A 12,812-nucleotide genomic window follows, 5' to 3' on the forward strand; every position below is an offset into this window, starting at 1 on the left:
TGGGCAGGTATCCCCGGTTCCATCGGTGGCGACCCAGAGCCGCTGCCACCATTCCAGTACTCCCCGATGCTTCGTATGTTGGCAGGTACGGGGAGTCAAACATTGAATAATAACAGACATATATCAAGACAGGAACAGCGTCAGCAAACAAAGACAAAAAACAAACAATGCAGCAGCAGGGAACAGAGAAAGGGAACTGACAGATATAGGGGAGGAAATAACAGGTGATGAGTGAGTCCAGGTGAGTCCAATAACGCTGATGCGCGTGACGAGGGAGGGCAGGTGTGAGTGATGGCAGGAGTGTGTGATGCAGGGTAATCTGGTGCCCTCAAGCGCTAGGGGAAGGGAAGAGCGGGAGCAGACGTGACACTCTTCTTATTTTTGGCGTCCTTTAGTAGTGTTTTTTTTGTTTGTTGCCGCAATTTGACCAAGAAGGCCTGATTCACGCAGTCTCCTCTAAACAGTTGATGTTGAGATATGGCTGTTACTTGAACTCTGCGACGCATTTATTTGGGATACAATTTCTGAGGCTGGTAACTCTAATGAACTTCTCTAATGAACTTATCATCTGCAGCAGAGGTAACTCTGGATCTTCCTGTGACGGTCCTCATGAGAGCCAGTTCCATCAAAACGCTGGATGTCTTTTGCGACTGCACTTGAAACTTTGAAAGTTCTTGATATTTTCCGAATTGACTGACCTTCATGTCTTAATGTAATGATGGACTGTTGATTCTCTTTACTTATTTCAGCTGTTCTTGCCATAATATGGACTTGGTCTTTCATCAAATAGGGCTATCTTCTGTATAGAACCCCTACCTTGTCATAACACAACTGATTGGCTCAAACGCATTAAGAAGGAAAGAAATTCCCCAAATGAACTTTTAACAAGGCACGCCTGTTAATTAAAATGCATTACAGGTGACTACCTCATGAAGCTGGTTGAGAGAATGCCAAGAGTGTGCAAAGCTGTCATTAAGGCAAAGGATGGCTACTTTTGAAGAATCTCAAATATAAAACTCCCCTCCAGACTGTGTAAGGACAATTTGACCAAGAAGGAAAGTGATGGAGTGCTGTATCAGATGACCTGGCCTCCACAATCACCCAACCTCAACCCAATTGAGATGGTTTGGGATGAGTTGGACCGCAGAGTGAAGGAAAAGCAGCCAACAAGTGCTCAGCATATGTGTGAACACTGTTGGAAAAGCATTCCAGGTGAAGCTGGTTGAGAGAATGTCAATAGTCTGCAGTGCTGTCAAGGCAAAGCGTGGCTAATTTGAACAATCTAAAATCTCAAATATGTTTTTATTTGTTTAATACCTTTTTGGTTACCACATGATTCCATATGTGTTATTTCATAGTTGTAATGTCTTCACTATTATTCTACAAAGTAGAAAAAAGTACAAATAAAGTAAAACCCTGTGATGAGTAGGTGTGTCCAAACGTTTGACTGGTACTGTATATATTTATACTGTAATAACCAATTGCTTAAAGCTGAGGTACTTTCAAAGTCCAATGTATTTCATAAAAGAAGAACTGGACACAGAAATGGATATAGACTAGAGAGAAGCACCAAATATGTTGTGCTGTGCTTCTGACAAACACTCCTAGCAAGTACATTGAACTAATGGCGCGACGGCTCTGGGCGACGAAACTTGATAAACAGGTGAACAAACAAACAGCCATTCATGTGCCTTAACTCTTTCCCCTGTGAAACCTCATGCTTTCTGTTCCTTGTTTTTATTATAGTTATTATATTCATGTGTAAAGCACATTGTATTATTATTATTATTACAGAGTGAGCATTGTCACATATTTGTACATACAATGTAAAGCAATGGATTCATAATTTGATTTATCAGACAACAGGTTGTGGGATCCTCTATTTAACATTCAGTCCCTCTATTGTTGTACTTCAGAGTGTAATGTCCACAGTTTTGTGTTGGACTTAGCATTGTGGTGGAGGGTATTGTCGGGTTCTGAGTCTTGATGGTTGTGAAGACACAGAGAACAAACGACAAACGCTTGAATCCAATTCGAGGTTTTATTAACTACCGGTCGGTGAGAGTAGTACACACGTAGCATACCAATTTTGTCATACAGGGGAGTCTCCTTTGCCTTAAACCTATGGAATGCATACAATAGTAATCATAATACATCTCAATGTTACAAAATAAACTAAATGCATAATGATATCCCTTGGCCGAGACGTTCTAATCACTGAAGTGATGAACCAGACAAAGATCTGCCCTCTAGTCAATAAGAAAACAAAGACGGTAGCATGTTTAAAGGGGGAAGCATGTTTCACGATTGCCATCCATGTTACAGAGAGGCACAGATGGTGAAACATATATATCTGCCCGGCTATAGTTAATACCCATGAGTATTTACAGTACCGCCATACTTTGACCATTCCCATCATGTGGAGGTGTTATACTCTTTTCCATCAATAGGTGTCAGCAGTGAGTCACCCACACAGGGGCAGCAGAGAGGCTGATCAATCACATTTGTTTTGTGGGTGGCTGAGCTGAACTGAATAGCACAGTAGCACAGCAGCCACCTGCTCTGACTGCAGCCCTGGCTCCTTAGGAAGTGGCTGCAGCATGCAGTGTGTTGCCCCCCTGCAAGATGAGATCACCTGAGTCCCACAGGTCCCAGCACTGCAGAGAGGCCTGTCCCACACAGAGGCAGCTACGCTAGGGTCAAGGGCAGGGCCCTGCCACTGCACTCCCCAACCTACTTCCTGAATGTGGAGCCCCCTTCTACCACCCCCCACACTACCCCTGCATAACCTCTGCGCAGCAACAGTTCCTCGTGCTATCGTCCTCTGGATGACGCGAAACACAGATAATGTTGAAGTCCTTTTCAGAATATTTATAGGAAAGAGCTACAAAGAGTCATTGAGGCATTACATGGCAAACAACACTACTGACATCTGAATGAAGAAACATCAAGTTCTAGTAAAGAAATACCAGGAAAAGCTCGTATTTGTAATAAAGGAATTAAGCGTTGAAGATGAAAATATGACAAGTACCTTGATCGCCTACTTTTATCCGGCACAGTATAATCTGGTACTGAACTGAAGGCTGCAGTGTTTGAACAGGGAATACTACTCAGACTGCAGCAGACACCTGGAGCCACGCCAGAAAGAGGGCGAGGGGGGGAGAGAGAAAGTGAGAACGAGAGATCAAGAGAACGAGAGTGCTGAGCGCCAAGATCAACAGCAGGAATTCAGTTGGACAGTTTCTAAGTGGTGTTGTCCTTCTGATCACCTCAAATAAGAAGGCCAGCAGGTGATTTGAGCTACAAAGACACTCACAGATCGAGAAAAGTCCAGAGTAGACAGAATTAGAAGGATTCAAAGGATTCAACACTGAGCATGTACTGTGTGACCATATCCATTTCATCAGAGCATGATTGAAATAGCTTGGGAAAACCAGCAATGCTAAATCCTCTTATCAGATTTGAAGGCATTAATCATATTTGGCTCATGATTATGTAATTGTGAATGCAACAAGTAATTGCTCTGTAACATGTAGCTATTTAGGCCTGTGTTGGTTGGTTGGTTTCTGCCATAAGCCTGTTGTGTTGAACCTTAGTTACATGGATAATGTTATAATGTTATCACACATCCATAAAACCATAAAGAGCTGCATCTCTGAAGTAACCATTCATACTCACTGGGAGTATACTTCTCCTCCACGTCACCTTTGACCAGTGGAGGCCTTCTGGCAGGATCACCAATTGCAATTAGGAACTCTCCAAGGAGACGTCTCTCTTAGACACAGCCAAATTGCCTTCAGTCATAAAAAATGCATGCATTTTACATTCATACAACACACATGCACACTCATACACACACACACCACAAATTATAATACCTATTCACATCCATATTACGCACACTACAACTATTCCCCATCATGAAAGGTGACCCTCCCTCCTGGCATGGAGCCAACAGGTGCATTACAAAGCCCTCATACATGAGTGATGACAACGTCTTCTAGTTACACAGGTAAACATGCTCTCATATGTGTCACCTGCTTTTACCTCTGGAACTCCTCACATGCCACTTGTGCCAGTGAAACTGTACACCTTGTGTAGAAGAACAATACCAACTCGTATCTAGGCACGACGTGAAGATGGAGTGGAGGACACAGTACCAGAGTCCCTGACGACGGCCCCGCCTCCCCTACACATGACCCTTGGCCTGATGGTGTGAGACCAAGAGCAGCTATCTGAAGGAGTGTGTCCTGGGATGGGTTGCCTGTTGCAGATAAGGTCTGACTCTCGCACCAAACATTCATACCATGCAGATGAGAGGTAACATGACATAAATGTGGAGATTACTAGGCTAGCGCACAGGGATACATGTGCACGTGTGCACACAAAAGGAGTAAACTAGTCCATGTAAATGTAATGAAACCAAAAACATAAACCCATACATATTCTGTATTCTGTGTACACACATCCCCTCACAAACCCCTCACAACTTACATTACAGAGATTGCTTTCACGTTTTTATAGACATACATTTACATTTACATTTTAGACATGAACCAGGGTTATTTATTTGACCCTAACCAAGTCCCCCAGGGAGAATGAGAGGGCATGTCATCAACCATCCAGCTCATTCTGCAAAAAATATGGGAAGCACCATAATAGATCGACATGTAACGGTGTGCCCATATTGTGGCCGTTTTATGACATATCAAACATCTTTAATCTACAATGACATAATTGCAGGATTTATGAATGAAACTATACATTATCAGAATCAGAAAACCCTTTCAGTCACACCAAGTGTATTTAAATACAGGAACACAAACATTTACAACGCAAAGTTGGTTCTTACATAAACATTGTAAAACACTGTGCATTTTGTCATGGAAACACACACACACACACACACACAGATCCCAGTTTATCTGGTCCCTGTGACAAATTTAGGCATTTGTTCCATCTCCTTCAGACTAACATAATCTGCACTGGGAGTAAAATCCTGTTGCAGAAAAACAGATTTCACTGAATAGACTCCATTGTGTTCCATATTAGGTCGAGAAAAACCTGGGAGGTGACATTGGAACTGCTTATAAAGATCACAGTTCATCTCTGAACAGAACAGAATGTAGTGAATATAGTGAAACCATATTTTCTGATGCTTCTGCCTTCATTTACAGTATGTCACCAACACAAAGTGTCTGACAGAACAATATGAGAAACAACAGGCAGCATTCGCATGATGTCATGCTCTCTCCGGGAAGAGGACATTTCACTGGACCGTTGACCGTCAGTCAAAGAGACAGAGCGAGGTGACTTGGGGTAGAGAGATAGAGATGCTGTTACATCTTCACTGGTTCTTCAAATCCTCCTCAGCCTAAGTGTCCATCCTCCCCTTGCCCTGTGGCTCAAGTGGGACAGAGACAGACAGCAGTCAGGTTGTTACCCAAGGAGAGGTATCAAGGGCTTAGGACACTGCTAATGGAGGAGAGGAGAGGAGAGGAGAGGAGAGGAGAGGAGAGGAGAGGAGAGGAGAGGAGAGGAGAGGAGAGGAGAAGGAAGGAAGGAAGGAAGGGACAGGTGGCAAGTGGGAGAAAGGAGAGCAGCCAAACATAAGAAATCAGGAAATCAGATACGACCATCTTCACCACCAACTCAATTAGACCTGAGAATCTAGTAAGCTGCATAAGTGACATAAGCGGTCGCTTAGGGAACCCAGATCGCCAGGGGGCCTCAATTTACTAGTCAGGGTCTCAACTTACTGTTGAGAGTTAGAATCTTAGAATACACAATGTGCAAGTTCAAAATTTGGTTGCGCATCAGTAATTTTTATCTTGTTATGTCAATCACTGACAGTCACTTAATAAGCCATGTCAGCTAAAAATAATCATGGGCGAATACCGACGAGGCACGCAGGGCACATGCCCAGGTGTCCTGACCACTACGGGTCTCCCATTGATTTTGTTAGTCACACTCACTCAGATACTGTATCATGGCATAAGTCATGGCAAAATGTGCAGAGGGCCAACCAAATCTCACTTAGGGCCCCCAAAATGCTAAAGCTGGCCCTGCTCATGATATTAACCCCCAATGAGCAAGTGAGGTGAGATAAGGGAGGAAAAGGCAAAAAAAGGCCATGGTGGCGAAGTAAATACAATATAGCAAGTAAAACACTGGAATGGTTGATTTGCAGTGGAAGAATGTGCAAAGTAGAGATAGAAATAATGGGGTGCAAAGGAGCAAAATAAATAAATACAGTTGTCATAAAATAACATCCAAAATATATATATATATATATTTTTTTTTAAAGTAATAGAGCTTGGTGTGGCATATGTGCCACAACATGGAGATTGAAGAGAGCATAGAAATATAAGACAATGTGTTGAAGGCTGGCACTCCCTTTTTATAAAACCGTCCCCACCAGGAAAAGTGGACCATGGAGTCTGTGCTATGTATACTTTGAGCTCTCTGAAACGGAATGCATGTAATTTCCATCTGCTATGTATGATATTCCATCTACGAAATTATTCCTACACAGGTACAATTATGTGCTTATTGGAAATGCGATGTATGTGTGGACTACAATGCAGCGGCAATGCAAGACCAAGGGAGTGACGCATTGCAGGTACAAACACACCAATCAGAGATCGCTATTTCATCCATCTACGTCTTGTGCCGCGCAAGACATATCACTGACTAGCAGAAAGTATACATGCGCAGCTGGCCAGTCCATCTTCTAAAGCCACTTTTTATGTTTGAATATGGCATATAAATTCATGTCGGTGAAATATTAACAGAGTTTAGGTAATTTTACAATTAGTTTCACAATTGATCTCAATAAATGTGTGTTTGTGCTAATTTAGTAAATTATGAGAAAGGAGGTTGGCGGAGGGATCGCAAATGGGGGAGGAGTTAAAGTACAACGGTTAAAGGCGCGTCAAACTGTCTCCTAGTGCATTCCGTGAGGTTGTAACTTTAAGCTGCGTCTATATCTCCTTGCTAAGCGTCGTAAAAAACCTGCTGCTACTATATCGCAATGGTAAGTCAACCGAATTCATTTTTCCCTCCTCGCTATATGGTTCAGTAGTTGTCGTCCTTCCGTTTTTTTTTCTCGACAAAAGTACTTCGTTACTTGTGCTTGACAGCCATGCTGTCTGGATAGGCGAACCTGCGTGCTGGCGCAGAAATTTTGCTGGCCGTCGTCGTGATTTGGATACTTCAGCATTATTTAATATATTGCAGGAAGTTAGTATAATAACTTAGCTAGCTAGTGACTGTAAAATGTTGGCAACTTGTTACATTTAGTTAATGTCATATTAGAAAGCAGCTGACGCTGACTAACGTAAAAAAAAAAAAAGAGCATGACGTTACTGTACGTAGCCGAAGTTAGCGAAGATTACCGCCAATTTGCGGTTGGCTAGGAACATTCAATAGCTAGCTTGCTAACTATTTGAAGTTAGAATAGGTCACGTTAGCCGGATAGCTACATGGCTTAACGTTACTGTTCTGGCTTGGCTAGTATCTAGCCATCAAATTTGTACTCTAGTTCAAAGAGCATTCTCGAATTTGCTTCCGGTACTTGCTGTCGTGTAACGTTAGTTGACGTTATGTATTTGTGTTGGCTAATTTGACTCGCTAACGTTAAAGCTGAAACTGCTCGGGTAGGTTCACTAGCTACTGTAGTTAGCTAACTCTACTGTAGATGGTCAGTTGATGATGGATTCAGAGTTAACGTTAGTTTAGGTTAATGCAAGCCAGTTGCCATCACCACTAGTCGGTTAGTTAGTCAACATATGTTAAGTGGTGGCTCATATGTTATAATTATTATAACATCTATTCCCCCCAGGCTGATCAGCTGACAGAGGAGCAGATTGCCGGTAAGACAGCATTGCACTCGTCTGTCCCCTACCCTGGAACGTGGCCCACTGTGGATCCCCCCCCACCTACTCGGCATTGGATTTATATTTTTGCCTTTTAAGGCTTGCATCGGGACAAGCTGGTCATAAAACGATAATGAATGGGCAGGCTTTCTAGCCTTGGGTCTAAAGGACTCCATGGGAAGCAACACAACACGCTTTTTATGATTTCCATGTCATAAATGATCAAATCTTAAAGGGATCATCTGGTCCCACCTCTTTCTCAACTGCTGGTTGCAGCCTTTAACCTGGGTGTGTCCTCTCCTTGTTGGATGACATTCTGCTAGCTAGTTCATGGCAGGAAGGCCGGCAAGCAAAGTGAGACTAAGTTCAATTGGAATCTTGAGTCTAACATGACCCATTGTATGCAAAACCTTTTTCTACAGAAAAAAAAGTAACTTGTGGAGAAGTTGCCAAGTTCACATGGGTCACCCCCCCCCATGACAGTGGTCAAGTCAACTTGCGTTAACTGACATCTTTTCATATTTTCTTTCATTAGTCTGCTGTTAGTCCGAACATGTTTTGCATGTCAGCAGTCAAGTTTTCAAGATTTAAGATTTTCAAAAAGCAGTGTCACTTGCCACCATGTGTTTTGCATCATGATGTAGAAAGTGACTTTGCTTCTGGAGAACTTGACTAATGACATTCCCAACATGTTTGTATGTGTATATGTAAGCCTTTAATGTGTAAAGTCTAGTTCAGATGGGGGTTGCTTACAACATGCATCTCATTTGGTGTGTGTGGTTTGAATATTGTAATTGTAGGGAAGTATCCCCTGTTTTGTACAGTGGATTTCAAACTTTACGCTAGAAAAGAACTAGACTGTGGCCTAGATGGCTGGCCCATGTTTTCAATGTAATCTACTGCATGACATTTCGTGGTTGCCATCTTTCTAGATGATGTTTTACTGGGTCGCCTGCGCACTGGACAGACTGCAATATCTTGTGAACATGCTCTGGAAAATTTTGGGTTGTGGACTCTGCCTCAGGGATGTTTTATTTAATGCAATGGGAGTTTTGTTCATTATAGTGACGAGTGTCTCATTAGGAATTTAAATGTGATTTCTCTATGGGAATTGTCTTTCTGGGCTGGACTTTTGTTAAACTGCAATACTGACGCTCTCCTCTGGGATTTTGAAAAGGGTGGGGGGCGGGCATCTGTTAGTGCTTTGGTAAAGTGGAGGCAATTGATGTGTTGTCATGGTTATTTTTGTTTGACCCCTGTGAGGGTTTCCTGACACTGGCAGGTCTATTTATTACACAGTACTCCAGCAACAAAGGAAGTTCCTACTTATAGCGAAGGATCCTCAACTGCAGGCCTAATTGTGGTTCACTATGCTGACAAGCTGTTGCAAGCCATGACTAATTGCAGACTTTGCACAGCAAGACTTCTTGTTATCACGATAGACTGCTTATCATTCATTCTGTGCCAAGTTGGAAAAGCCTTTTCTAGAGCTCTGACTTGTTCCCATATATCTTGAAACCACAACTTTATAGCAGGATAGAGTTTAGGGTGGGGTATATTGCTAGAGAATTTCACAGGCAATAGTTATTTCATTGTGCAATTTTTTTTTTTTGTACTAGCCTTTGTGGGTTTCCTGTATCTGAGGAGTCACTTCCCCTGTTTGCAGTTCAAGAGGAAGGCCTCAGTTTCTGTTTATCTCTCTGCAGAGTTCAAAGAGGCTTTCTCGCTCTTTGACAAGGATGGCGATGGCACCATCACCACCAAAGAGCTGGGCACTGTCATGCGCTCTCTGGGCCAAAACCCCACAGAGGCTGAGCTGCAGGACATGATCAACGAGGTGGATGCTGATGGTGAGAAGCAAGCTCTTTCACAACTTGCTGTTGAGACTAGATGTGTGCAGTCACTGAAGAGATGTCCTAAACATGTCTTCTCCCTCCCAGGTAATGGAACGATAGACTTCCCAGAGTTCCTGACCATGATGGCGAGGAAGATGAAGGACACAGACAGTGAGGAGGAGATCAGAGAAGCATTCCGCGTCTTCGACAAGGTAACACGCATCTGCATTCATCCTGACAAGGTGTTTGGGTGTGGGACAGTGCTCTAACGTACGTGTGCGCTGCTCTAGGATGGGAACGGTTACATCAGTGCTGCTGAGCTGCGCCACGTGATGACAAACCTTGGGGAGAAGCTGACTGATGAAGAAGTTGATGAGATGATTAGAGAAGCAGACATTGATGGTGATGGTCAGGTCAACTATGAAGGTTGGTACAAAATATTTAACATTTTCTCAATTTAGATTTTCTTTGTTCTTGGATGGTGTCAAACTAACGTTGACCTTTTTTATCATTTGCAGAGTTCGTACAAATGATGACAGCGAAGTGAAGGCCTTGTACAGATATTTCTTATATAAATAACTTGCCTTTTTTTCTTTGTAATTTATCTGTAAAATCTTAATAGCCCTCCCTGCTGTCCAAAGGAACTGCATGTAAACTGCATAGGCTCTGAGTCCCCATGTCCCTTTCTTTTGCTGTCATCGTGTTTTGGAGTGACAGCACGGTTGTAATAAGGAATGCCTGTCGCAGCCACAGGGATTGGCCAGAGCTTAGAACCGTCACGTCTGCTCAGCTCCAGATGCGTGGTGACGGTGGAGACCTGTCAGCTGGTTGTCACTTGGCAACACTGTTGGAATGGAAACAGTGTAGAGGAGTCAACACTGCATGGACTACGGACAAAGTATATGAAATCTCTCAGCATTGCACTACTGCAAAAAATGACTGGTGTATCTTCTAGATACTCGTACAAACTCTTTTTGTATCTGCTGTTCTATACCAGAAAACAACTTTGTTTTAATCTTACTATGCTTTTTAATGTTTTACTCACTATTCTTTTATGGCCTTTGGCTGTGCTTCAACTAATTCATTCCAAGTTGTATATTTTTGTTTTCCAATAAAATTTACAATTTACCCAGATTTGAAAATGGTGTTTTCTCAGCTGTAAAAGAAGATTCTCCTTTTGCAAAGAAACCAGCATGAGAGCTGTTTACTAATGTACCCATGTAAGGTCCCTGAGCAGTGAAATGAGCATCAGCCAATTGCCTTGTAACATTCAGCTCTAATTCCTATTGTCCTTTAAATAAAAGGACAATGGGATCAGAAGCTTCTCTTTTTAATGGTAGTCCATTAGATTAACACTAATGTCCAGACCCTTTGCTAAATAGATGCATCGTGTGATGTTGGCTCAGTACCAGGCAGACGCTGACTGCTTCATCTTATTTGGCACAAGTGCCTGAATGCTTCAGGTCAAAACGCCAAGGCAATAAAATGAGCTGAAAGTTATTTTTAGGTTAAACAAGGAGTTTGTTTACAGATATGCTAAGTGTTTATTTTAATGATAAAGCTCATTGTGGAGCTCACTCATGCTTCCTGAGCCTACACCCTTGCCACACTGCATAGTGACATGCTAGCTACTAGTCAATCTGGAAGTACAGTTCATGGCATGGAAAAACAGCTCTTGGATCTAGAAAGGCAATAACATTTAGTGTTATGGCCAACGTAACATTGACGCCTGAGTTACTCGTCAGTTCTGTTTCACCTTGAGGCTAGGATGCAGCACAAGCTTTGGCATTATCACAGATATTTCCTCAGTGTCAAGTAACTACCACTATGCACAGTTACAATTTGTGGGGGGGATTAGGGGTTGAGGTACAAATATGATTAAACTTTTGTCTCGACAGATTTGATTTTGGGATTTGAGATTAATCATGAGATTGTGTGGGTGCCTTTTTTAGCATGTCTCTTCGGCTGAGTGTACACACCCAAAATCAGATATTTTGCCCAGTTATCGAAAGAAAAAAAACATCTGATTAGTCAAAATACCAATTAGTGGAAAAAGATCAGAATTGTGCTGCCTGTGTAAAAACAGCCTCAGTGTCACATGACATGAGACTCCCTTGACTCGTTTAAACATGAATTCCTGGCTCCTTTGAATCATATGTCCCATGTAGCCTAACAATGAGGCAGAAGTACAATATTCTGCTCCTGCTCCCACATAAATTTTAGCAGGCTGTCTAGATGATCTTTAGCTCTGGTTTATACTTACACTGCATCACTCAGCTGTATGTGATCTGAGAAGGGGGTTTGGACTAGGCCACTAGAAACAGGTGCTTATAATAAAGGGGTCTTACACGAATTACTCAACAGGGCCATAACCCTCTGAGAAGACGTGTCTAATAACTATTAACTTGATTTATTAAGGGTTTTCATACATGTGTCTATGTGACCGCCCACATTTGTTGGGTAGAAGTGTGTTACGCATCTAGTAATAGCTATATAATAGCGATTCTCATTCTCAAGGATACTCATTCACACTTATTTAAAGATCCCGATGAGACTCCATCTAACCTACCAAAAAGTAGCCTATGAAGATGACTGTCACACTAAAATGCCACTGGAAAACCAGTTATGACACATTTGGGACACATTAATAACAGGCCGTGCAGTAGGCCTGTGTGACGTCACAAAGGATTCAATGTCATAGTGACTATGGCAATTTTCAATTGTGTCATAATCAACATCCTAAACTTCAACCTGGGTCACACAGCGTCAGATTGTCTGATAGAGGGAGAAGCTGTAACGGGATCTCTGTTGGACAAACAGCAGGCGGTGAAGTGCGTACACACAGCAGGGGGAAAACACAAAGTTGGTGACATATCCCGCAATGATGCATCACGCAGGGCAGATGAGAGGGTAAAGCTTAAGACTATTCAGTGTTATTTCCATCTTTGTATAGATACTACATTGGGTAATAAAAAAAATGGTTTGTTGAGAGCTGAAATATGCTGTGAAGTGAGATCATCTTTGCCCTCAGGAGGAGTTGGTAGTCATAGGATATTATGGCTGTTGATACACAGAAGTTAGATTCAGTCTCTTGGCAAAT

The 12,812-nt window shown here is 42.4% G+C and overlaps 1 protein-coding gene across 1 annotated transcript; it reads left to right on the forward strand.

Moving 5' to 3' along the window:
- The first annotated feature begins 6,890 nt into the window (after positions 1–6,890).
- Positions 6,891–10,846, forward strand: LOC118401343 (calmodulin-1). The gene is made up of 6 exons (XM_035798772.2): positions 6,891–7,036; positions 7,844–7,874; positions 9,584–9,727; positions 9,818–9,924; positions 10,003–10,138; positions 10,231–10,846. The coding sequence occupies exons 1-6, from the start codon at positions 7,034–7,036 to the stop codon at positions 10,257–10,259; spliced, it is 450 nt and encodes a 149-aa protein (XP_035654665.1). The 5' UTR covers positions 6,891–7,033; the 3' UTR covers positions 10,260–10,846.
- The last annotated feature ends 1,966 nt before the right edge of the window (positions 10,847–12,812 follow it).

This window comes from Oncorhynchus keta, chromosome 2, assembly GCF_023373465.1.
Source record: "Oncorhynchus keta strain PuntledgeMale-10-30-2019 chromosome 2, Oket_V2, whole genome shotgun sequence".
In the NCBI taxonomy this organism is placed as follows: Eukaryota; Metazoa; Chordata; class Actinopteri; order Salmoniformes; family Salmonidae; genus Oncorhynchus; species Oncorhynchus keta.